The following is a 27081-nucleotide window of genomic DNA, read 5'->3' as shown; positions in this document are numbered from 1 at the left end:
AAAAACTGGAAACGGAATGAGAGTCCTACAGAGGCGAATGTGATTAGGACAATATTAGAACGTGCAGAAATGAATAGGTTAACGCTTGCTAAAAAAAGAGAAAGAACAAATGGAATATTATATGACATGGGGGTTATTTTATGGATGGTTGGAGAATAAAAACAGAAGTGAGAAATAAATGGAGACTAGTAAAATAAAGAATATAGGTTAAGATAGAGATGTAAACAATATGATGAATATTATATATGATTGTTAAGATCACCATACTCAATATAATATTACTTTTTCATTAGAAGATACGTTAAGAGGGAGAAAGGAATAGTTATAATGCTGATTGTTCATATTGTAAGATCAGAGGATTATCATTAATGCAATGAATATTGTAAATCTTTGTAATTGTACAAACACTTGTACCCAATGATACACTGTTCAATGGAAGATGATACGTTCAAGTTAAAAAATATGAATTAAAACAAAAAGAATAATAATTTGGGGATCCAACTCAAGCTGGGATTGCATGAGAATAAATAAAAAATGTGTGAATTAATTAGAGCATCATTTGGAAACCTGACAGATGCTTTTTTCAAGAGGCAACTGGACTTCCTTTGTTTTTCCTTGAAGACGTCATGGAGGCCACTCGATAAATCTCCAAGTGGCCTCCATGACTGTCAAGAATAGTACTAAGGGCCAGATAACTGCTATAAATCCTTCCATTCTCCAACATTCAGTCAGAACTGAAGAAGCTTCTTAGATAAGAAGCGAGGTTCCACCACAAAACCGCGGTAGACTAAAGCGCGCTCAACGAAAGCGCGTATGTGACGTCATCACAGCGCGACGAAAACATCGCGCTGTGAGCGGTAAATTTAAAATTAAAGCGAAAACCTTACCCTAACCCCCCCAAACCTAACCTTAAACCTAACCCTAAACCTAACCCTAAAGCTAACCCTAAACCTAACCCTTAACCTAACCCTAACCCTAACCCTAACCCTAACCCTTAACCTAACGCTAAACCTAACACTAACCCTGAACCTAACCCTAACCCTAACCCTTAACCTAACCCTAAACCTAACCCTTAACCTAACGCTAAACCTAATGCTAACCCTAACCCTAACCCTTAACCTAACCCTAACCCTAACCCTAACCCTAACCCTAACCCTAACGCTTAACGTAACCCTAACCCTAACCCTAACCCTTAACCTAACCCTAACCCTAACCCTAACCCTAACCCTTACCTTTATGTGAATCAGCTTGCTTTAATTTAATTTTAATTTAATTTATTTTTAATTTTTTTTTGTCGCGCTGCTGATGACGTCAGGCACGCGCTTTAATCGGGCGCGCTTTAGTGGACCACGGTTTTGACGGGTCACGAAGAAGCGAAAGAACAATGGAAGCCCAGTTCCCTCTTGAAAAAAGCACCTTTGGGACATGTGGAGAAATCCAAAATGAAGACAACGGACGCTTTCTGCACCTCACCTCTCTGCAAATCCCTGAGGGTCCTTCTTGAAGGCCTCACATATTTCCTCGTTGGTGGGCTCCACATAAGTCGGGAAGTCCTTTGGGTGGTGTTTCAAGGCTGCCAAACAGAGCTTTCGAGCAAGACCTTCCTGGGTGCAGCATCCAGCGATCCCGGGGTGTCTTGGGAAAGGAGCATCGGGGGTGGCAGGATTTCTCAGAGAAAGCCGTAGACTTTGTTGGAGGGGAGAGGGCGAGGGTTGGTGGGAAAGGAAAGAGATGGAAGGAAGGGGGCAGAGAAAGAAAGGGTTGCATGTTATTATCCCCCATCCAATTTTGAGGCGTCCTTGGCGATCTTCGACCTTGGTTGTTCTCTTGCAGACGTTTCGTGACCCAACTAGATAACATCATCAGTGCTAGAAGGGAGTGAAGTTTGCATCCATATGAACAGAGGTCAAACCCCACTCTCATCTAAGGTAAAGGTAAAGCTTCCCCTCGCACATATGTGCTAGTCGTTCCCAACTCTAGGGGGCGGTGTTCATCTACCATTTCAAAACCGAAGAGCCAGTGCTGTCCGAAGACGTCTCCATGGTCATGTGGCCGGCATAACTCAATGCCGAAGGCGCACGGAGCGCTGTTCCCTTCCCACCAAAGGTGGTCCCTATTTTTTTTCTACTTGCATTTTTTACGTGCTTTCGAACTGCTAGGTTGGCAGAAGCTGGGACAAGTCACGGGAGCTCCCTCTGTTATGTGATGCTAGGGATTCGAACCGCCCAATTGCCGACCTTTCTGATCGACAAGCACAGCGTCTTAGCCACTGAGCCACCATGTCCCTTTCCACTCCCATCTAGCATTAATGATATTATCTAATTTGAGTAATGAAAAATTTGCAAGAAAACAACCGAACTCAGGGAGCACCAAGGACCTCACAGTCGTTGTCCTCCTCCTCCTCCTCCTCCTCCTCCTCCTCCTCCTCCTCCTCCTCCTCCTCCTCCTCCTCCTCCTCCTCCCTCCTCCTCCTCCTCCTTTACCAACCTCATTCCCTTTTATGAAGACATTACCTAGCTCGAGGCATGAAATGTCTGCGAGAAAACCTAACCAAGTTAAGAGAGAACCAAGAACCTCTCGTTTCAACCCCGAGTTACACATTTTCTCCTTTATTCCCACAAGTTTCCCTGGAGGGGGCAGAAGCGGAGGTCAATTCTACTCTCGATCAGCAAAGTTTCATTTAATTGCCTGTCACATTTTTCCACTGAAGCCAGCTATCTATCTCAAGGAGCATCACAGGCTGGCCCGAAGGCAGTATACTTGTCTTCCATGCTAGCTCCGAGCAATTGGTCAGGCACTGTGAGCTGATCAGAGTTGCTTCTTTATTGCTGTCAACCTATTTACGAGAATCTCACCAGACTGACTGCATTCTTTTGGAACCAGCCAGATAAAGGTTTGAGGGATTTTTTTTGGGGGGAGGGGGGAAAGAGGGGGTCTCATTGCTTCCTGTCCTGCAAGGTTCACCAGTCTCTTTACACACACATCCCATCTCTAAATAGAGATTCCACCCGTTTTCAACGATAGGTTTCTTTCAAACACGGAGTACATGTCGATAGTCTTTGTAAATAGGCCTAGATAATATTAGGTAAAGGTTCCACTCGCACCTACGTGCTAGTTGTTCCTGACTCTAGGGGGCAGTGCACAACTCCGTTTGAAAGCTGAAGCGTTGCCCGAAGACGTCTCCGTGGTCATGTGGCCGGCATGACTCAATGCCGAAGGCGCACGGAACGCTGTTACCTTCCCACCAAAGCGGGTCCCTATTTTTCTACTTGCATTTTTTACTCTACTCTACTCTACTCTACTCTACTCTACTCTACTCTACTCTACTCTACTCTACTCTACTCTACTCTACTCTACTCCACTCCACTCCACTCCACTCCACTCCACTCCACTCCACTCCACTCCACTCCACTCCACTCCACTCCACTCCACTCCACTCCACTCCACTCTATTCCAGTGGTGGGTTCCTACCAGTTTGGACCGATTTTGACCGAACCGATAGCTGTTTGGTGAACTGGGTCACTGTAACCGGCAGCAACCCAGGCCTGCTACACCCCCAAACCAGTTCTCTGGGCGGCTCTGTAGGTGCTGCCATCTTGTTTTTCACTGCTGCGCATGCGCAGAACAATTTTTACTGCGCTGTACATATGAAGTGTGCGTGCGCCCGCAGCACACCCACGAGTGAACCGGCAGTATTGCCTGCCGGAAGACAACCCCCCCCCTTGCTCTATTCTAAATTTTTTTTTCTATTGTTACCCAATCATCTCCGGTCTGCGGAAGACTGGATCTGCCTGGATGGATGCAGAACTTTACCTCGTTTTCGTAGCAGTCTGGATCAGCTCCGTCCGCACAACATTTTTTGCCCAAGTCGACCATTTCGTTGACGAGGCTGATGATTTGTTCAAAAGTGGCGTTGGAATACTTCCTGCTGTTTATGACGATTGATCTGCAAAAGCCAAGTTGAAAGAAAAGTGACTTGACGCCTGGTTTTAAAGGAGGGAGAGGAGGAGCCAACGTCGCAACGTTACATTGTGCGGATTCGACTGTCTGAATCCGCCGATGACACTTTTGCCCTGGACGGTCCAGCAGGACCTGAACCGTCCCGAAGAGATGGTGGACTGGGAAACAAGACCTTGGGAAAGGCCGAATCCGACATTGACACCTGGTTTTAAAGGTCTGCTTGTTGGCGTTGTGGAGCTAAGAGCTCGGCTGCCGTGGAGGGTTTTTCTTCCAGAGCAGATGCATATTAAAAAGGGATAGAGCTTGCCGAAGAAGTCTGGCCCTCTGACAAATCAGCCATCGACAGACACATAGACATTAACCACGTTTACAGACAATGCAAAAGAGGCAATCAACCAGCCCAAAAGAGAACAAAAAGATTCCAGCATCTCTCCGCCGGCAACCGGCACTCAGATCAACATAGATCAACTCCAGGTGCTTATGGAAATTCTCAGCCATCCAGGTCAGGGTTGTCCTAAAGGCTCTTTCTACAGGAGGCAAGTGGACTTTCTGGTTTTTCTTTGAAGCCGTTTCGCTTCTCATCCAAGAAGCTTCTTCGGCTCTGACTGGATGGTGGGGGATGGAAGGATTGATACTCCTTGCAGACAGCTGGTCCTTTGCATCCTTTTAGAGGGTCCTGGAAGCACTTGGATGTTTATCTCTGTCCTCAGGGTCACCTGAGTAGCGCTAAACACCTTGTTTGTTTTGGTAGCCCTCTGCCAGCGAAAACAGGGAGCTTGTGGGGAGCGCACATGTTTTCATTCTCACTGGCAGAAGCACCGTGGGCCAGGCATTTGCTGCTTCCAGGCCAGAGGTGGGTTCCTACCAGTTCGCACCAGTTCGGTAGAACCGGTTCGTCAAATCTACTGAACCGGTTAGAAGAGGTTCCACCAGAAAGCAGGCCACACCTACAGAAGAGGTTCCAAAAATTTTGAAACCCAACACACACACACACACACACACACACACACACACACACACACACACACACACACACAGAGAGAGAGAAAGAGAAAGAAAAAGAAAGGAAGAAAGAAAAAAACTTTGAGGAAACACAAGCCTTGGAGTTTTATTGAGTTGGGGGTGTTGTTTGGCACCCTGACTTATGGGACTGGACCCCATTTCACAGCATTTTTTTTGTGGCAATTGTTAAGGGGACGTTGTGAATTTATTTTATGCAATGGGTATTTATTTATTTATTTGCTTGAAATAAGAAGTAAATTTGATAAAACAACCTGATCAAAAATTATGGCCATGTGACTGCAAAATAGCCATTAAGGTGAGTCCGGGTGCCAAGTGCCCCAAATGTGATCATATGACCATGATGTGTGTGTGTGTGTGTGTGTGTGTGTGTGTGTGTGTGTGTGTATTTGTGTCTGTGTGTGTTGTAACTTCAAAATCAGGTCATGACTAGCTTTGCGAGAATCTGTTGTAACTTGGAACAGTTGGTAACCAAGTAGTCGTAAGTCAAGAACTACCTGTATTTCCTATTTCTGGCTGATACAGATAATCCTCGACTTACAACAGTTCATTTAGTGACCATTCGTAGTTACAACGGCACTGAAAAAAACGTGAACTTATCACCATTTACACACTTACGACCGTTGAATCCCCCTGGTCACAGGATCAAAGTTCAGATGCTTGGCAACTGATTCATATTTACGACGGTGTCCCGGGGTCACGTGATCCCCTTTTGCGACCTTCTGTCAAGCAAAGTCAGACTGAGGGGGGGGAAACTAGATTCACTTAACAACCGTGTTACTCATTTAACAACCACAGTGATTCACTTAACAAGTGTGGCAAGGCAGGTTGTAAAACGGAGCAAAAATCCACTCAATGACTGTCTCGCTTAGCCACGGAAATTTGGGGCTCAATTGTGGCCGTAAGGACTATCTGTACTTTGATCTATCCTTTGGGGCCCTCCTGGTTTCTATGCACAGTAAGTAAAGTACCGTATTTTTCGGCGTATAAGACGCACCTTTTTCCCTCAAAAAAGAGGCTGAAAAACTGAGTGAATCTTATACACTGAATACAGCATTTTGTCTCCCAAAGCCCTTCCCCCTTCATCACAATGGCCGTGCAGAGCCTTTAGGAGGCTTTCAGAGTGCTCCTGGGGGCTGGGGAGGGCAGAAATCAGTGAAAAAATGGGCTGTTTTGTGCACAGTTTTGCCCTCCCAGCCCCCCAGATTATTCTATCTCCTAAAGGCTATGCATGCCCTTTTTGGGGGGTCAAAAACTGGCCCATTTTTACAAAAAATGGGCCGCTTTTTGCTCATCTTTGCCTCCCCCCCCGGAGCAATAGCAATAGCAGTTAGACTTATATACTGCTTCATAGGGCTTTCAGCCCTCTCTAAGCGGTTTACAGAGTCAGCATATCTACAGTCTGGGTCCTCATTTCACCCACCTCGGAAGGATGGGAGGCTGAGTCAACCTTGAGCCGGTGAGATTAGAACTGCTGAACTGCAGATAACAGTCAGCTAAAGTGGCCTGCAGTACTGCACCCTAACCACTGCACCACCTCGGCTCTTATAAGCCTTCTAAAGGTTATTTATGCCCTTTTTTGGGAAGTCTGTAGAGTGCAAAAACTTTTTTTAAAAATTTGCCTCTTCAAAATCTTGGTGCATCTTATACTCCAGTGTGTCTTATACTCTGAAAAATATGCTATATGCCAATATTCTGAACTCCAAAAAATAAATCCAGTTTCAAAATACATACATGGAGCGAAAATTCATTTCCCCAATGCGTTGTATTCATTGCAGACTTTTTCTTTGAAGTAATCCTTGCCTGTCAAAACAAAAGATGAAACTCTGTTAGAAATGTAACCAAAAAGATGCACAGGTGGTTATAAATGATGATAGGGAAACATGTAGATTTTAAATCTCAACTGCTTTTTATATCAGAAAAAAATTAGATAACTATGTATTTAATATTAGATGTAATAGCAGCGAGGATTAGATTCGCACAATGTTGGAAAAATGAAGAAACACTGCGAGATGAAGAGATAATTAAGAAGATGCTAGATTGTGCAGAAATGGATAGATTGACATTGAAAATCAAACAGAAAGAAGATACAGAATACTATCAAACATGGAATTGATTTTATCAGTGGTTGGAAGAAAGGAGTGGAGATTAAGGAGGAGGAGGAGGAGAAGGAGAAGGAGGAAAAGAAGAAGAAGACAAAGAAGAAGAAGAAGATGATGATGATGAAGAAGAAGAAGAAGAAGGAAGGAAGGAGGAAGAGGAGGAGCAGGAGAAGGAAAACTTGCTTCTTGCACTCAGCAAGGATGTAAGGAATAGCCACTTCTTTGCCATAACAAATTATATTATCACTTTCAGTAGTGCAATTCAGCTGGTGAACCAGTAGTGGTGGCGGTGGGAGGCTCCACCCACCCGCCCGGACGTCATCACATCCCGTTTTTGACTCCCTGCGCATGCACGGAAGGTCCTGCGCGCACACAGAGGTGGCACGTGCGGCTCACATTTACAAACAGGTAGCGAAGGTAAGTTGATTTCACTCCTGATCACTTTGATCACAAGTAGAAAAGCACAGGCTTCAGTTATGAAACCCGACCTTTTTGAACATCCATCCTGTTTGTAATAAATCAAGCGCACCGAAACAAAATATATACATATCCATTTTTAAACCTATAAAAATTACGTTGATTGTTCCTCTTCCGACAGCTTAGTTGATAGAAACGGAGTTGAAAAACCTTCCCCAATCGCTCAGCCGATCTCTCAAAGCTTCATTTATATCCGTTTAGCTCCGACTCGAGATAGTTCCTCCTTTAGAGGCCATAAATCTTGGCTTAAATGGAGAACATCCATTTAAAACGATGACTTCTGTGTACTTAAAGGCCCTTCAATACGGTTTGATAATCGCCGATTAAAAGAGCATTTTGAATAAAAAGCCTCCTTCTCTTTCTTCTCTCCAGCTACTTAGGACATATTGGTCCTAAGGTGGCGCAGTGGCGCAGTGGTTAAATGCAGCACTGCAGGCTACTGCTAGATCAGCAGTTCAGCGGTTCAAATCTCACCGGCTCAGGGTTGACTCAGCCTTCCATCCTTCCGAGGTGGGTAAAATGAGGACCCAGATTGTTGGGGGCAATATGCTGACTCTCTGTAAACCGCTTAGAGAGGGCTGAAAGCCCTATGAAGCGGTATATAAGTCTACTGCTAAGTCTACTGCTATTGCTATTCCTTAAGACTGTTTGCTAGATGCTGGGCTGATCTGGAAGTGCCGTGAGCTATTGTAAGTTTTTGCAACTGTTAGCAAACTTAGTGTACCGGACTGATGATATGATTACTGGACTATGTTATTAGGATTATCCCTTAACTGAAAGATTGTTGATGACTGACTGTTTTATCCGTGTATGACTTGGACTGTTTTGATGGACTCTGATACCTTTATTTCCATGAAAGTAAAAGCCTATTTAAACTGCAGTGTCTCTGTATGCTGGTTTGTGTGTTCTCCAACACAACTCTCACAACGCTTCTCTGAGCGTACTTGCTCTCCCAACGTGGAGCTTATCTAACACTCCCCATTAGTGTTCTGATGTCTTCCCTGATTTATTAAAAAAAAAAATGGAGAAAGCCTGAAATTCTAAACATAGCAATAGCAATAGCAGTTAGACTTATATACCGCTTCATAGGGCTTTCAGCCCTCTCTAAGCGGTTTACAGAGTCAGCATATTGCCCCCAACAACAATCCGGGTCCTCATTTTACCCACCTCAGAAGGATGGAAGGCTGAGTCAACCTTGAGCCGGTGAGATTTGAACAGCCGAACTGCAGAACTGCAGTCAGCTGAAGTAGCCTGCAGTGCTGCATTTAACCACTGCGCCACCTCCCCTCAAAGCAGTGATGGTCATCGCATGCACGCATGTGTGCGGACGCTCGTCGGGGCCGCGCTCCAGAAAAGCCGAACTTTCCCGTTCTAGAGCGCATGTCTGCTTGATGATTAGCTGGCCAGCACGCGGTTTACAGCACTGCTGCGCGTGCAAAGGGATTGCACTCCAGGAAAGCCGAATTTCCAGGTTTTAGTGTGTATGACTGCTCCAACAATCAGCTGATCAGCGCGCATGTGCAGGCTGGTTTTTGGCACTGCTACGCGCTCGAAGGACAGCTGATCATCGCACGCGCATGCATGCAGAAACCCAGAAGACAAACAGGCAAGGGCGCATGTGCTCGGTGACATGGCTTCTTCGTGTGCCAATTTGGACACGCGGGCCATAGATTTGCCATCACAGCGACTCATTTTTTTTTCATTTTCAAGATCCACCTGGGGAATCAGAACAATGCCAGATGAAACAAAGACTACGGCTACTTCTCCTGCGTGGACCTGACGCGACACAAAGTCGGTAACTATGCAAAAAAGGAAAATTTGAAAGAAAAAAGATCCCTCTTCTGCCAAACGGCAGAGCAACACACAGAGGCACAGTGGCTGGGGTAGACAACTGAATGGACCATTGGGGATCCCTAGGAATTATGCTGATGAATCATGTTCACAAGCTGGCCAGTTCTGGTGGACTCAATGACTTAAGTGAGTTTTGCACTCTTTTACAATCTTTCTTGCCACAGTTGTTAAGTGAATCACTGCAGTGATTAGAAGCAAGTTTTCCTCCTCTTCCTTCCCGCAAATCCTTCTCCCTTCTATGACGTTACCTAGTTTGGGAAATGAAACATCTGCAAGAAAATAACCAAGCTCAGAGAGCACCAAAGACCCCAAAGTCCTAGTTGTCATGGTCGTCATTCTCTTCTTCTTCCTCCTCCTCCTCCTCCTCCTCCTCCTCTCCTCCTCCTCCTCCTCCTCCTCCCTCCTCCTCCTCCTGCTGCTGCTGCTGCTGCTGCTGCAAATCTCTCTCCCATCTATAACTTATGATATTTAGCTTGGGTGATAAAACATCTGCATGAAAACAACCAAGCTCAGAGAACACCAAGGAGCCCAGAGTCGTCGTCGTCCTCCTCCTCCTCCTTCTCCTCCTCCTCCTCCTCTCCTCCTCCTCCTAACAAAGATAGGGTTAGCCCTCAGCCACAACAGGAATTGCCCAACAAGCCCCTTCATTGCATCAGCCTAAACTTGAACCAAACCTAGCTCAGACAAACTCTTAGGATTTGTACATGGCACCGGGGTGGTGGTGGTGTTCCTGACAACAGCCAATAGAATGCATGTTCTTGCACAGGAACAGGAAGCTCAAGTTCAAAAGCCCAAGAAACGGTATAAACCCCACTCATTCTCAACTCCATTTGGTCAGCTGCCCAGAATCACACCTGCTTGGTGGTTCTGCTTCATCAATAAATTCACCCTCTTGCCCATCAGCCTCCATTTCGCCTCCGGTGCCTTTCTCCCGGCTTGGACCTTGGACCTGGATATGTCTTCCAAAAGTTTGGTGGCACAAACACCTACCTGGTTCTCTCTTTTTTCGCTCTGTTCTAAGTTTGCTTCTGCGTTTTGAAAAACGGAAAGAATACATCAACGTTGACTCACTCCAAGACAGAGTGAGCTTCAAATGGATTCAGCCGGTTCAGACTGGTTCGCCTGAACGGGTAGCGGAAATCGCGGGTGGCCCCACCCATCCACCCCGGCTCTACGGCATCCCATTTAGGCCCTTTTTCCGCCAAAAGCACATGCACAGAAGGCTGAGCCCGCGCGCACATTTCCGAAGTGGTAGGGAAGGGAAGTAAATATACCAGAATGTCTTGAGGAAAATAAGATTCCTTCAGTAGAACTGTATTTTTCAGCTAAGGGTTTTATAAGGTTTCAGCTTTGAAGTAAATAAAAAAAAAACCCACCCTGAGTTTTATTTATATACTGAATATACTGAAAAAAAAAGCCAAAGCTCTCTGGGCATTTTACAATAACAAGTTAGTGACAACATACCTGAAGGTAGAACAAAGCTGAAAAATAAAGAACAGGAAAAGGCAACCTAGAGAGGATGGAAACTGTTCAACTGTCACAAATGATTAAATGCCAGCTCAATTCAGGTGTTGACACTCTTTTCGGAAATTGAAAATAAAATGGCTAAGAAGGAAGCTTTGCTCCTTGAGGGAATAGAGCAACAAAGAGAAGGCTCGTTAAACACGGCAAAAACAAAAATTCAAAGAACCAGGAGGCATTAAAGGATACAGTGGCCACCGTAACTCATCTGAAAGTGCACTGCTTGTGTTTGCAAACAGAGAGGCAGAGCAAATCACAAACTGAGAAGAAAAAAAACGATAGAAAGCCAGCTGGATCCTTTTCAGGAAGGAAGGAATAAACTTAAAAGTATTTTGATAGTTGCAAGAAAAGAAAAGGTCTATGTTATTGTTATTTTTTTGTGAAGGCATTGTTCATAATGGATCTAATTTATGGTGTTATCTAAGTAGACAAGAACATGTAAATGGTTTGCAAATTAGCAGCCAGTCTCTCACTAAAAGCCACAGAGCCGTGTTGGTTCCCCTCACACACCTGTGCTAGTCGTTCCTGACTCTAGAGGGCGATGCTCAGTGGTGTTTTTTTTTTAAAAAATTTCTTAGAACCTCTTCTGTAGGTGCGGCCTGCTTTGTGGGAGTGGCTTGCCGGCCATGTGACCGGGTGGGGGGTGGCTTGCTGGCCATGTGACCGAGTGGGAGTGGCTTGGCAGCCATGTGATTGGGTGGGCGTGGCCAACTTGTAAAATGTGGTGAAACTCACTTAACAACGCTCTTGATTAGCAACCAAAATGTTGGCTCAGGAACTCTGGGATTGAAGTGCGCAAGTCTTAAAGCTGACCTAACAAGACCTAACCCTTTAGGAAAAAAACCCAGGGGTGTTCAAACTTGACAGCTTTAAGACTTGTGGACTTCAACTCCCAGAATTCCTCCTCCAGTCATGTTGGCTCAGGAACTCTGGCATTGAAGTGTGCAAGTCTTAAAGCTGTCAAGTTACAAGACCCTTGCACCCCTTAACCCTTTAGAAAAAATACCCCAGGGGTGTTCAAACTTGACAGCTTTAAGACTTGTGGACTTCAACTCTCAGAATTCCTCCTCTCGCTCTTCATCTTGATGATGTGTGGACGGGCGGGGGGAGGGAACTGGAACCGGTTCTAAACGGCACTGTAGATTTGTAGAACCTCTTCTATAGAAGAGGTGAGAACTGGCAGGAACCCACCCCTGGCGGTGCTCATCTCCGTTTCAAAGCCGAAGAGCCAGCGTGGTCCAAAGACGTCTCCGTGGTCATGTGGATGGCATGACTCAACACCAAAAAGCACATGGAATGCTGTTACCTTCCCATCAAAGGTGGTTCCTATTTTTCTACTTGCATTTTTTACATGCTTTTGAACTGCTAGGTTGGCAGAAGCTGGGACAAGTAATGGGAGCTCACTCTGTTATGCGGTGCTAGGGATTCGAACCACCGAACTGCCAACCTTTCTGATGAACAAGCTCAGCGTCTTAGCCACTGAGCCACCGGGTCCCTTAGGTGAGTTCTACTTTAGGCATAAAAGCCAGCTGTATAATTTTGGGCCAGTCACCAAGAGATTATGTGTTCTAGACCTGCCTTAGGCAGGTTAACTTTGGGCTGATCCCTAGGAGACAGTGAGTTCTAATCCTGCCTTAGCCATGAAAGCTGGCTGGATAACTTTAGGCCACTCTCAGCCCAACCAACCTCAAAGGGTTGTTGTGTGGAAAATAGAAGGAGGAAGGAGTATTAGGTACGTTTTCTGCCTCAACTTATTTATAAAAAATAACAGTGGAATAAATATATATATATAAATAAAATTTACTAATCAGGTGAAAGTTGTTAAAATAGAATAACAGAGTTGGAAGGGACCTTGGAGGTCTTCTAGTCCAACCCCCTGCTGAAGCAGGAAACCCTACACCAAATGGATAACCAACATCTTCTTAAAAAGCTCCAGTGTTGGAGCATTTGCAACTTCTGGAGAAAAATTGTTCCACTGATGAATTGTTCTCCCTGTCAGGAAATTTCGCCTTAGTTCTAAGTTGCTTCTCTCCTTGATTAGTTTCCACCCATTGCTTCTTGTTCTACCCTCAGGTGCCTTGGAGAGTAGTTTGACTCCCTCTTCTTTGGGGCATCCCCTGAGATATTGGAAGACTGCTATCCTGTCTCCCCTAGTCCTTCTCTTCATTAAACGAGACATACCCAGTTCCTGCAACCGTTCTTCATATGCTTTAGCCTCCAGTCCCCTAATCCTCTTTGTTGCTCTTCTCTGCACACCAGAAGTATTTGTGTAATTTATAGAAAACCATCTACTCACACCGCACAGCAATTTTCCTTTTGTGGAACACACAACATCAGTTGGTTGGCAAGCGAACATTGATATTTACAGGAGATGTCAAACGGCCAGAATAATTCTCTGTTTTTGCAACTTATTCCTTGACCGACCTGAATGCATTTATATGGAGATTCTTATCCACAAGCTGGACATTGGATAACCTTGTATTGAGCAAAAAATGGAAGGGAAAGTGTGTTATTCTTGCAACACCCTGAAGGGGGCAGACTTGTGTTGATCATTGTCATTTGGTTTTTTTAAGCTTTTCACTTCTAGATTGAATTATGCGAAAGAAATCCCGCTCAATTAATAAAGCTCCAGAGAAAATGTTGCGATGCATGTTTCTGCAGTGTGTGTTTAAAAGACTTGTTAATGAATGGCTAATCCAACAAATTGGGGTCAATTAAGTTGGAGCAGCAAGTTGGCTGAGCTAAATCATCATCACCAATTAGAAATTAGCACAGAAAACCTAGCCGTGATCTTTATATTGACTGCCATAGGACATAATTTTGGGGGAAACAGGTGGGAGGTGGGATTCAGCCAGTTATGACAGATTCTGGAGAACCGATAGCGGGATTTTTGAGTAGTTTGGAGAACCGGCAAATAGGCTGGCCACGCCCCTGCTGCCTCCCTGCTGATCTTTTTTTGTTGCCCTGAACAGGAGAACGGAGCTGGAAAGCAGGTTAGCGGGATGGGGAGGGAATGGGGATTTTGCAGTATCCTTCTCCTGCCACGCCCACAAAGCCACGCCCACCAAGCCCCCAAAATGATCCAAAAAAACAGCCTGGAAACAGCCTGAAAACGGCTGAAAAACGGTGTGTTTTTTGCCCATTTTCGCCCATTTTCATGTTGTTTTTCCGGCACCCGTGAAGACCTCTGGAACAGCGTAGGAAAACCAGTTTCCAAAGCAGCTGGGCTTGCTTACACAAGCAGTTTTCTAGATGTTAGGTGGCGCAGTGGTTAAATGCAGCACTGCAGGCTCCTTCAACTGACTGCAGTTCAGCAGTTCGGCTGTTCAAATCCCACCAGGCTCAAGGTTGACTCAGCCTTCCATCCTTCCGAGGTGGGTAAAATGAGGACCCGGATTGTTGTTGGGGGCAATATGCTGACTCTGTAAACCGCTTAGAGAAGGCTGAAAGCCCTATGAAGCGGTATATAAGTCTAACTATTGTTACTATTGCTATTGCTAAACCCCTTTTTCAAAACCAGAACTTATTGCTGGCTTCGGCTGCTTGCTTAACCTCTGCTGAATGAGCAAATGAAAATACCCGACTTCAATATCTCACTCAACCAGGCCAAACAAACCCTCCAATCCCATAACGGAATGTGGGAATTCAGTCTCAAAGTTGCCGATGTTTACACAGAAATCCCCCCCCCTTTGATTTCCAAATAAGTCGGGGCAGAACGAAGTCTAAACCAGTTAAAAAAATGTATTACGCTTGTACTTCCAAGTCTCACACAGACTTATATATTCATACGTAAAATACATAAAATTCATACATCAACTTACGGCAGTTTGTTTAGTGACGATTCAAAGTTACAACATCACTGAAAAAAGTGGCTTATGTCCGTTTCCCACACTTAAGACCGCCGCATGTGATCGAAATTCGGGCATTTGGCAACTGGCTCGTATTTCTGACGGTTGCAGTGTCCGCTTTTGCGACCTTCCGACGAGCAAAGTCAATGGGGAAGCCAGGTCCACTTAACGACCATGTTACTAACTTAGCAACTGCAGTGATTCAGTTAACAAATATGGCAAAGAAAGTCGTAAAATGGGGCAAAACTCACTTAACAAATGTCTTACTTAGCAACAGAAATGTTGGCCTCAATTACGGTTGTAAGTCGAGGACTACCTGTACACAACCTCACAGTGAATATCCATAGGTTGCTTCAAACGAGTGAAGCTTTGTTCCAGAGATTTGATTTAGTAGCGCTCCGATTGGATCTCGGAACTGAGACAAATGTTCGTACAGGTAAATCAAAGGGAGTTTGTCCCTGATGCCAGGCACTGGAGCAGTGGTGAAGATCGAAGGGAGTTTGTCCCTGATGCCAGGCAGAGAAGGGCGGAGAAACGGAAGCAGCAATTACGGAGACAGACTCATAAGAGATAATCAAGCCCAGGTGGTTGTGGCTTGGCTCCTCCCAAGAAGTATATAAGAAGAGACTTTGGGAGGAGACCTTTTGCAGGACACAACCGTTCAAACAAGCTGGAGAAGCTCTTGTTTGTTTTGTATCTCTTGCCTTTAAATTGTTTAAATTGTTGTCTGTCTTATTTATTCCCTTTACCCTTTTTATTGTAAGCCACCCGGAGTCCTCCGGGAGTGGGCGGCATACAAGACCAATAAACTATAACTATAATTGTGGGAGTCTGGGTTGCTGCCAATGTTTTGCTTGTGAGTAATTGCTGTGAATAAAGCGTGGCTATCAGTAAGCCTGTGTCGGCGTTAATCACCGGATGGAGGGGGGGTCAGAACAGCTATCATATCTCCCCTAGTCCTTTTTTTCACTAGACCAGCCAAACCCAATTCCTGCAACCGTTCTTCACACATTTTAACCTCCAGTCTCCTATGTCCGGCCTGCAGTCATATTCCTTTTAGGATCTTTGGCCTGCTACACACACTCTCTCTTTCTTTACTATGCTGTTTCATTAGTGGGGAATTGGGAGGGGGAATAGTAAGGAGCAGAATGTGTTGTTGCCAAAATAAAAAACATTCCTTTCTAGAAGCCCAAGGTCATCTTTTGTCTCCACACCTCTGCACCTGACTGGAATTAGATGGGTGGAAATGCCAGCGTGGCAGAGGAAGATTGGATCATGTGATGGACTTGTGGGTGTGAGGGCAAAGTCTTGAACTTTCAACTGGGTGGGCACCCCAGGAAGCTTTCAGATTTGGGTTTTCCACAGATGTGCCAACATGTCTCTCTTATTAAATTGGAACTTTGATGAAAGCTATGCCTTGAATTCTGGGTGATATTTGGAATGCTGACATCCTAGCTGTCTTTGTTTCTTTCCCTTGAATTCTTTCCAGAGTCTCAACATCTGATCAAATAGAAACCGAGTGTTTTGAAATCAGGACTCGGTCTTGTAGAAAGGCTGACTTTGGGACCAATCTACACAACCTTTTCACATACGGCACCCGCAATTCTTCTGCTTTCAGGGACCAGGCTGTACAATAGATGGGACATTTCTTGGTAGAACAATAGAGAAGGAAAATGGAAGTAGAAAATTTAGCTACCTGTGTTTTCCCGAAAATAAGACCCAATTGGAAAATAAATCCTAGCATGATTTTTCAGGATGCTTGTAATATAAGCCCTACCCCCTCAAAATAAACCCCAGTTAAGATCGTCAGCTAGACGGAGACATTTAATACTGTATTTCCCTGAAAATAAGATCTACCGTATTTTTCAGAATATAAGACGCACCGGAGCATAAGACGCACCAAGATTTTGAAGAGGTAAATAAACAAAAGTTTTTGCACTCTGCAGGACCTCCAAATCCTCTACACAGCTCATTTTTGTGAAAAAAACAGGGCATCAGAGAATTTGAGAGGCCTGCAAAGTGCTATTGCGGGCTGGGGGGGGGGGAAACGAGCAAAAAAACCAGCCCTTTTGTTGCTGGTTTTTGCCCTCCCCAGCCCCCAGGAGCACTTTGCAAGCCTCCCAAACCCTCTGCATGTCCATTTTTTGCAAAGGCGGCGGGTTTCAGGAGGCCAAAAATGCTGTATTCGGTGTATAAGATGTACCCAGATTTTCACCCTCTTTTTTGGGGTGGGTGGGAAAGGTGCGTCTTATACTCCGAAAAATATGGTAATTGGAAAATAAGACCCAATGTGTCTTTTGGAGCAAAGATTAATCTACGATCTGGTCTTATTTTCGGGGAAACGTGGGTATTACAGTGCCTCTAATCTTGGACCTCGAAGACTAGCAAATAGACAATTGGCTTCATGGCTAGGAAGGAACACATGATATATAAATAAACAAAACGAAGCAAATAGCGGGAAAACACATGGGAAAGGATGCATAGTTCAATGCCTTATCTCTTCCCGTAAGCTGAGGCATTTTGTGGCTGCAAGTGCATGTAAACAATTGCTAAACCTTGTCGGTAAATTTCCACTTGATGGATTGATGGATTCCCACCTTGACCCAGTACTGCATTTCTGGAACTACAACTTCCATCCACCCAACCTACTTAGCTCCTGGTCAGGGATGATGGGTCTAAGAGTTCGGCCTCCCAGGTGCTCGTGCTCCCTCCCTCTCTCTCTCCCACCCGCCTTCCCTCCCTCCCTCTATTCCTCTTCCTTTCTTTCTTCCATAATTTTTCTCCTTCTTTCCTTCCTTCCTTCCTTCCATATTCTTTTTCCTTCCTTCTTTCTTCCTGCCTGCCTGTCTTCCCTCTATTCTGCTTCCTTTCTTCCTTACATATTCTTTCTCCTTCCTCCCTCCCTTCCCTCTATTCCTCTTCCTTTCTTCCATATTCTTCCTTCCTTCTTTCTCTCTATTCCTCTTCCTTTCTTCCCTCCCTTCCTCTATCTTTCTTTCTTCCCTCCCTCCCATTCTCTCCTTCCTTCCCTCTCTCTATTCCTCTTCCTTTCTTCCTTCCATATTCTTTCTCTTTCCTTCCTTCCCCCTATTCCTCTTCCTTTCTTCCTTCCATATTCTTTTTCCATCCTTCCTTCCTTCTCTCTATATTTCTCTTCCTTTCTTCCCTCCCTTCCTCTATTCCTCTTCCTTTCTTCTCTCCCTCCCATTCTCTCCTTCCCTCCCTCCCTCTATTTCTCTTCTTTTCTTCCCTCCCTCTCTCTATTCCTCTTCCTTTCTTCCTTCCCTCTCTCTATTCCTCTTCCTTTCTTCCCCCCTCTCTCTATTCCTCTTCCTTTCTTCCCTCCCTCTTTCTATTCCTCTTCCTTTCTTCCCTCCCTCCCTCTATTCCTCTTCTTTTCTTCCCTCCCTTCCTCCCATTCTCTTCTCCCTCCCTCCCGAACACATCTTCTCAAAGAAAAAAAAACACTATATGTTTTTAATACATCTTTTAATCACCTAATCGGAGGGCAGTTATCATTTGGCAGTTTAGAGTCACAAGTTGTTTTTTTTAAAGCCATCCAGAAGTGAGTTCACAAGCAAACAAACTAGCTTTGAATTGACTTGGCCAATGTCTAAATGTGGCAAGACACCGAAGTACGGTTTTTAACTTTGGCCCTGAATTTATTCTTTGCTCGGACAAAGAATAAAGGCCAGCTTAGTTGACATCCCCTGCAATCAGGGTCCATCAGGAGTAAATTATATCAGAGCCCATGGAAAGGGAAAAAAAGGCAAAGCGCAGCTTGTCGACGTGACACCTCCATTGAAAATTGACCCCCGCCAAGAACCGATGTGCTTTGCTTCCCCTCAAACAATCCAGATTGCCTTGAGTCATAATGAAAGTGTTGCAAAATTGCCTTGATCACTTACAATGGCGAGGCAGGAGGGGAAATTAAGGCTCAGCCATGTTATTGTCGCTTCCAACATCTGTTCTCAGAAAGAAAAAAAAGATTCATTGGCAGCCGGCAGCCGGCTGCTCAAAATAAGGCAAAAAAACCAACAACAACACACACACAACCACAACAACACCTCGGCATGATTTGCGTTAATCCCTTATTCTTCTCTGCCTCCTGCTTTTCCCATTGATTGACCCAGCCCAGTGACAGAAAACATAAATCATACACGCCAAACAGTGGCGGGTTGCAGGGGGTACGGCCCAGTTACGGGCGTACCGGAGCCTCCCCGGAGCACTAGATACCGTTCCGATACGATGCTGCAGAGGCCCCGCCCGAGCTCCTTACCTGTCTTTTAAGGTTTCTGCGCTTCTGCGCACGCGCATGGTGTGTACAGCACCTGCGCAATGCTCTGCCGAGCTGGAGCGTTTCAGAGGCGCTAAGATGCATGTCCGTGCGCGCTGCCTGCATCGATGTGGGCGCCACCGGGCCCGTTCCAACCGTACCGGTTGGAACGGGATCCGCGACCCACCACTGACTCCAAAGTCCCTTCTGGCTCTGGTATTCTATATACTACAGGTAGTCCTCAATTTACAACAGTTTGTTTAGTAAACAGTAACAGAGTTGGGAGGGACCTTAGAAGCCATCTAGTCCAACTCATGCAGGAGACCTGTCCTAGGGATTTGAGCCTCAGAGCTGCCGAGCTTTCTGATCGACAAGATCAGTGACCGTTGGAAGTTCGAAATTAGGGCTGAAAAAAGGGACTTAACAACCGTTTTTCACACTTAACGAACGTTGCAGCATCCCCAAGTGCCTGAATTTTAATTATGGGGACAGTGCAGTGCTCGTAAGTGTGAAAAATAGTCATATAGGTTACCTTTTTCATTGTTGTTGTAACTTTGGACAGTCATTAAAGGAATGGTTATACGTTATAGGACTACCTATATAACATACTAGCTGATAACCCAGCATAATCCGGGTATTTATTTATAGGGGAAAATGTCCGGACCAAACGTAATTTCTAATGTTGCATTTTCTCCTTTACCAGAGGAGAAACCTTTGTGGAGTACTGTGAATCCATTACCATGGCAACTCTGCATAGTAGAAGCCCTTTTATGGCAGTACAGTAGAAGCCATTTTAAGGCACAACAGGCTGTATCTTAACAGAACACACACCCCAAGGGTGTGTCTTACCCCCATAGTATTTTTTTTCCAGACAGGTTTGGTTGAAATTGCTCAAGGCGTTCCAGAATTATGCTGGAACACACACACACACACACACACACACACACACACACACACACACACACACACACACACTGATATATACACTATATTGCCAAAAGTATTCACTCACCTGCCTTTACTCGCATATGAACTTATATTGGCTCCCAATAGATGTTCAGGTGCCATTCAAGTTTCCTGGTTATTGCCTTTAAAGCTTTAGATACGAGCGATACTGGGTGTACCAAGGTACACCCACACTACACCTATCCTCCTCGAGCTGCATTGGCTTCCTATTGGTCTCCGAGCACGATTCAAGGTGCCTTTAAAGCCCTGCATGGGCTAGGACCCGGACATCTACGAGACCGTCTTCTGCCGCACACCTCCCTAAGACCGATAAGATCACACAGGATGGGCCTTCTCCAGGTGCCATCAGCTGGACAACGCCGGCTGGCGATGCCTCGGAGTAGGGCCTTCTCTGTTGCCGCTCTGGCCCTATGGAATGAGCTACCCCCAGAGATCCGGACCCTACCCACTCTCATGGCCTTCCGAAAAGCTATTAAAACCTGGCTATTCCGGCAGGCCTGGGGCTGTTGACCTCTTGATTGAGGTCCAGCCCCGCTTAGACTGGGTGCATGTTGTGTCGCTTTTAATCTGCTGTGCTATTTGTTTTATTTGTTTTTACTTTTTTTCTAAATTTTTATTTCTGTAAGCCGCCCGGAGTCCTCCAGGATTGGGCAGCCTATAAATTTAATAAATAGTAATAGTAATAGTAATAATAGATACCATAGAACCGAGATACTTGCAGGACAACCTGCTCCCCTCAACCTCTGCCTGCCCCACGCATTCCCATATGGACATGCCCCCATGCCCCAGATCTCTGCTGACTGATGTCTAATGGATGCTGTTACACATTCTCTACCCAACACTCCTATTAATACAGAACAGATAAATGAAAACCAGACTGATAAAATTCAGACCAGCTATAATTAGCACAAAGAATAATGAAAAAAAAAAGCCATTAATTTGGAGACGTCACGTTATAACTGATGTGCATCTGTAGGATAATAAAAATGAATGAAGCATTGAGTAGGCTAAGGAAATCTCTAGCCACATTATGGACACTAATGCAGTGCCAGTGACTCAACAAGGAATCCAAAGGGGGGAAAAAAAATACTAACAGCAATTCAGTCGGGAAGACATAATCGCAGGTTAAATACTGTAAGTTCATATGCGAGTAAAGCAGAGGTGGGTTCCTACCAGTTTGCACCTATTCGGTAGAACCGGTTTGTCAAATCTACTGAAGAGGTTCCACCAGTGGACCCGGAAAGCAGGCCACACCTACAGAAGAGGTTCCAAAATTTTTTGAAACCCACCACTGACTTGCATGCTTCAATGCCAGAGTTTCTGAGCCAACATGACTGGGGGAGGAATTCTGGGAATTGAAGTCCACAAGTTCTTAAAGCTGTCAAGTTTGAAGATCCCTAGTTTTTTTCCCCTAAAGGGTTAGGGGTGCAAGGGTCTTGTAACTTGACAGGTTTAAGACCCGCGTGCTTCAATGCCAGAGTTTCTGAATAGCTACTTGGACCGACCTAAGTACTAATTCATAATTTCATATCCGGTCACATGAGTGGCAAGCCACTCCCATCCAGTCATATGGGTGGCAAGCCACTCCCACAAAGGAGGCCACACCCACAGAGTAGGTTCGAACAATTTTTGAAACCCACCACTGGAGTAAAGGCAGGTGAGCGAATACTTTTGGCAATATAGTGTGCATAGCAGAGGTGGGTTCCTACCAGTTCGCACCAGTTCGGTAGAACCGGTTTGTCAAATCTACCGAACCGGTTAGAAGAGGTTCCACCAGTGGACCCGGAAAGCAGGCCACACCTACAGAAGAGGTTCCAAAATTTTTTGAAACCCACCACTCACACACTCACACACACACACACAGAGAGAGAGAGAGAGAGAGAGAGAGAGAGAGAGAGAGAGAAAGAGAAGGAAAGGAAGAAAGAAAGAAAGAAAAAAAGAAAGTGAGAGAGAGATGAAAGAAAAAAAGGAAAAAGGGACAGAGAGACAAAAGGAAGGAAAGAGAGAGAGAGAGAGAGAGAGAGAAAGGAAGAAAGAAAGAAATAAAAAAGAAAGAAAAAGTGAGAGAGAGATGAAAGAAAAAAGGAAAAATGGACAGAGACAAAAGGAAGGAAAGAGAGAGAGAAAGAAAGGAAGAAATAAATAAATAAATAAAAAAGAAAGAAAAAGTGAGAGAGAGATGAAAGAAAAAAAGGAAAAAGGGGCAGAGAGAAAAAAGGAAGGAGAGAGAGAGAGAGAGAGAGAGAGAGAGAGAGAGAGAGAGAGAGAGAGAGAGAGAGAGAGAGAAAACACATGGCTGGCAAGCCACTCCCACAAAGGAGGCCACACCCAGAGAATAGGTTCGAAAATTTTTTGAAACCCATCACTGGTGCATAGATAAGCCCTCTATTTGAAAACAACAGTTCAGATGAGATCACATAAGTGAGCCTGATTGGGCTAAATTACAGGTGTGATTCAGAAACCTGAGGTTGTCTTTATCTTATTCTTTTCATTTCATCTGTTGCTCGCCTTCCACTTTTATATCAGTTCCTGTCGTGCAGTCTTGTGCCTTTCATTCTATATTTTGATACGGCCTTTATGCCCACCGGCGACATGACAGATATAGTTTCAAAGAACTTTCTCTGTCTTTGAACCCTTTTTGAGAAAGGCTTTTCCCCCCCTGTTCTTTTTTTGTGAGAGCTTTCTATTGATTGCAACAAAAACATAATAATAATATTCCAATTAGAGGTTTGGCAGAGCCTGGATGGCTTTCACAGCAGCGAAATGGAAATATTAATTATCAGGTAATTCGATGCCCTTAAGCTCTGAAAAACAGCTTCGGGGTTTAATGAAAAAGGCCAGCGGGCGAATTATCATTCCTTTTTTCATTTCAAAACCAAGAGCCTTCTCAGCTGGTCTTTTTCTCATGTTAAATGTTCCACAGATATAATCGTCAAAAAAACCAACCTCCCTCTATTTCAATACAATCCAATACAATAGCAGAGTTGGAAGGGACCTTGGAGGTCTTCTAGTCCAACCCCCTTGCCTAGGCAGGAAACCCTATACCGTTTCAGACAATTAGCTATCCAACATCCAACATTTGGAATTCTGAGAATTAAAGTAGACACATTTGAGGAACACCCGCAGTGAGGAATAATGAAGGAAGCCACATTAGGGGGATTTTGCAGATGGAACAATAAGGATGATAATAAAAGGATGGTAGGAACCTAAAGGATTGGGAACTCTTTGCCGAAAAGATCGTAGAACATAGAATAGAAGGGACCTTGGAGGTCTTCTAGTCCAACCCCCTGCCTAGGCAGGAAACCCTATACCGTTTCAGACAGATGGCTATCCAGCATCTTCGTAAAGACTTCCAGTGTTGGGACATTCACAACTTCTGGAGGCAAGTTGTTCCAAAGTTGTTTCGATCGGTGCGTGCTACCTGCTCGAAGATACGTCGGTGAAGCATGGGTACTAACCTCACCATCCACACAAAAGCTACGAGGAGGGGCACAAAGACAAGATAGAAGACAAGATAGAAAGACCTGCAAGTGGGTTAGAGAACGAACCAGAGGCTGCTGCCGATTCGGCATACGCAGAAGGCGTAGCACACGCGCCCCCCCCAAACCGGTAGTAAAACAATTACCAACCCACCACTGGAACAAAGAGAAGTTTGGGGCATCATCAAGAGAGTAAAAGAATTGAAATGGGCTGGTCACATAGCAAGAAGAACTGATGGCAGACGGATCTGTTGTGGCCCGCCAGTGGATCTGGCAACAGATTTGGACAGATTTGGTTGGGGAGGAACATGGGCCAGTCCTGGAGTACGGGCAGCACACCCTTGCCCCCCCTGTGCACACATGTGCGCCCCCTGGGGTTCCTGCCAACCCCACGCATGCACCAGGGGTGGGTTTCTCGCCTCGTTCCAACCGGTTCGGTTGGAATGAGGCCGGCGGCGTCCTTGCTCATGCGCGCGGTGCGCGCATGCGTACTAGCGTCTGTGCGATGCTCCAGCTGCTCCTGGAGGATCGCGCAGGCGCTGTATGCGTCCTGCGCATGTGTGGAAGCGCAGAATTCGGCAAAACCGGGTAAGGAGCGGGCGGGCGCGGGGGCACGGGTGCGGGGGGGGGGGGGGGCTTCGCCGTTCCCGGAAGTTACTTACTTCCGGGTTCGGCGACCAACCGGATCGCAGGGACCGCCGCGAACCGGTTGAAACCCACCCCTGGCATGCACACTCTCCCTTCCCCGTTTTGGGCCTAGTGGGCCTCCTTGCAGCCTCCTGGCAGCAAAAACGGGCTGTGGGGGATGCAACACCCCCCCCGATGCTAACCCCTTTCCCCTTGCACATGCATGCACATTTCCCACATGAATCACGCCCCTGTGCATACACAACAGAGACCCCAAAATTAGTTGGATGGCGGGAAGTATGCGTGCATGAGCTGGGGCGATGGCTTCCATGTCCACAGAGAGGGCTGTGCATGCCACGTGTGCCATAGGTTCGCCAACACGGATCTATGGGGACATGAAGAGTCGGACACATCTTGGAAGCTGAAGGACAATTGATGACTCTTTTCTTGCTACCAAAGAAAGACCCAAGAAAATCAATGCAGCTTCCCGACCCAGTCTGCCAAATTTCTGCCCGTTCTTTGTTGGCTAAGGAGAAATGACCCGCTTTTTCTTTTCATCCGAGAGAATCAGGATCAATATAAAAACCGTACCTCTCTGAAGTCCGTGAGTCCATGCGAGCAGGAGCAGGAGGAGGCTTACAACCCCAGCCTTCATCTTACAATTCCCTGACAATCACACTGGATTGTCGTGCATTTAAGGCTTGTTTCTTACGGCTGGATTGCAAATGGGGAATCAATGAATGAACGCCCGTGTTTAAATATGGCTTCCCTTTATATATATATATATATATATATATATATATATATATATATATATTTATATTTGATCAATCATTAATTGCCACGCAAAGGTCAGAGGACAGGCATCCTTGGCCTGGCTGAGAGGAAGCCAAAGTCCAGAATCAGGCAAACATATGTCAGAAGGGGAATATTGACCCCAAACCATGTTTAGACTTAAAAATTAACTCGGCAGAGCATGGAGCCTGGAGAGGGTGAAAAATGGGTCGAGCAGAACTTTTGGAAGTCCAGAATTGAGCCCGTTTCCAGAGCCGAGGTGGCGCAGTGGTTAGGGTGCGGTACTGCAGGCCACTTCAGCTGACTGTTTATCTGCAGTTCAGCGGTTCTAATCTCACCGGCTCAAGGTTGACTCAGCCTTCCATCCTTCCGAGGTGGGTAAAATGAGGACCCAGATTGTTGGGGGCGATATGCTGACTCTGTAAACCGCTTAGAGAGGGCTGAAAGCCCTATGAAGCGGTATATAAGTCTAACTGCTATTGCTATTGCTATTGCTAATCCGGAGCCCAGGGGAGGCCGTTTTTGTCCTCTCAGAGGTTCAAGGAAAGCCTACAGAACCTGGGGAGGGAAAAAAGCCCCCCCCCACCATGAGGAGACCAAGTAGGCCACACTCCCATGGCCACATCCACCCAGCAACCGGGAAGAGAACCGGTTGCTAAAATTTTTCAATCCCACCCCTGAAATTCCGAATGTAAATCACGAGACTGTGGGGATGTGTAAAAAATGCTCCTAAGCCACTTTTCTTCAGTGCTTTTGTAACTTTGACCGGTTACTAAATGAATGGTTATAAATCGAGGACAGCCTATGTAGGGCAACTATATCCACACTCCAGAGGTGGGTTCCTACCAGTTCGCACCTATTCGGTAGAACCGGTTCGTCAAATCTACCGAACCGGTTAGAAGAGGTTCCACCAGTGGACCCGGAAAGCAGGCCACACCTACAGAAGAGGCTCCAAACTTTTTTGAAACCCACCACTGGTCCTTGGATATGATTATTCTACACTATCATGCTCCTATTTATAAAACTCGGTGCCTCTGTGAAAGGTAAGGATGACTCCTGCGTTTGTGGTGCAATCAGAACATTGCGTGTGTTGAAGTTGTTTTAACGCAAACCAAAGATGCCTTTTAAAAAACAAGTTTACATCATATTCTTATGCATGCCAGGGCTGTGTGTGAGGTAATTTAAGATGGTTCTGACAAGTGTCATTGGCATCTTCATATCCGGTCACATGGGCAGCAAGCCACTCCCATAAATGAGGCCACACCCACAGAGTAGGTTCAAACAATTTTTGAAACCCACCACTGGTCCTTGGATATGATTATTCTACACTATCATGCTCGTATTTATAAAACTCAGTGCCTCTGTGAAAGGTGACTACTGCGTTTGTGGTGCAATCAGAACGTTGTGTGTGTTGAAGTTGTTTTAACGCAAACCAAAGATGCCTTTTAAAAAACAAGTTTACATCATATTCTTATGCATGCCAGTGCTGTGTGTGAGGTAATTTAAGGTGGTTCTGACAAGTGTCGTCGGCATCTTCATATCCGGTCACATGGGCGGCAAGCCACTCCCATCCGGTCACATGGGCGGCAAGCCACTCCCACAAAGGAGGCCACACCCACAGAGTAGGTTCAAACGATTTTTGAAACCCACCACTGCCACACACCCCTGTTCCTCATCATGTGACAGGGCTTCTTCCATTTTGTCTTGACAGGAAAGTGTTTGGCGGCCCCTCATGAAAACTTTCCCACCCCCAGATAGATTTTTATCGAGGCTACTTTAATCACCTTTATCGGTAGTTCAGTGGAGTTTTGCCATGTCAGGAAGAAATATATTCCTGCTAGCTGAAGAAAACTAAATCAGATGTTCTCCCAATGGAGATAGCTTATTCGACTTTCCCATTTTCTCAAAGACCTCGTACTTCAGTTAAATCACCTTTTAACCTCTTGAGTCAACCCGAAAAGCAAGGTTATTGGAGCTTACAACAGCGAAGGTCTTCTCTGTTATTAAACGATCATCGTTTATCCTCTGAGGGCGTCTCCAAGGTCAATATTCTTTTTAAAATAAAAGAAAGTGAAGTAAAAGAAAGTTAAATAAAAGAAAGTAAAATAATAACTTGAAGTCAAATAAATAATATAATAAAATAAAAGTAAAATAAAGTG

At 45.4% G+C, this 27081-nt stretch overlaps 1 protein-coding gene across 1 annotated transcript in view; it reads right to left on the bottom strand.

Moving 5' to 3' along the window:
• Window positions 1–24872, bottom strand: part of GC (GC vitamin D binding protein) — a gene marked incomplete in the record, with an annotated part of 35247 nt that extends 10375 nt beyond the window's left edge. The window contains 5 exon segments of the mRNA XM_087723960.1: window positions 1474–1658; window positions 1660–1686; window positions 3814–3946; window positions 6715–6783; window positions 24719–24872. Coding sequence (XP_087580086.1) covers window positions 1474–1658; window positions 1660–1686; window positions 3814–3946; window positions 6715–6731 — 362 coding nt within the window.
• Between the last annotated feature and the right edge of the window lie 2209 nt (window positions 24873–27081).

This window comes from Thamnophis sirtalis, unplaced genomic scaffold (genome assembly GCF_051295495.1).
Source record: "Thamnophis sirtalis isolate CommonGarterSnake01/CBP01778 unplaced genomic scaffold, rThaSir2_p1.2 scaffold_10, whole genome shotgun sequence".
In the NCBI taxonomy this organism is placed as follows: domain Eukaryota; kingdom Metazoa; phylum Chordata; class Lepidosauria; order Squamata; family Natricidae; genus Thamnophis; species Thamnophis sirtalis.
The sequence above is the reverse complement of the archived record's forward strand: the minus strand, read 5'-3'. Positions and strand labels throughout refer to the sequence as shown.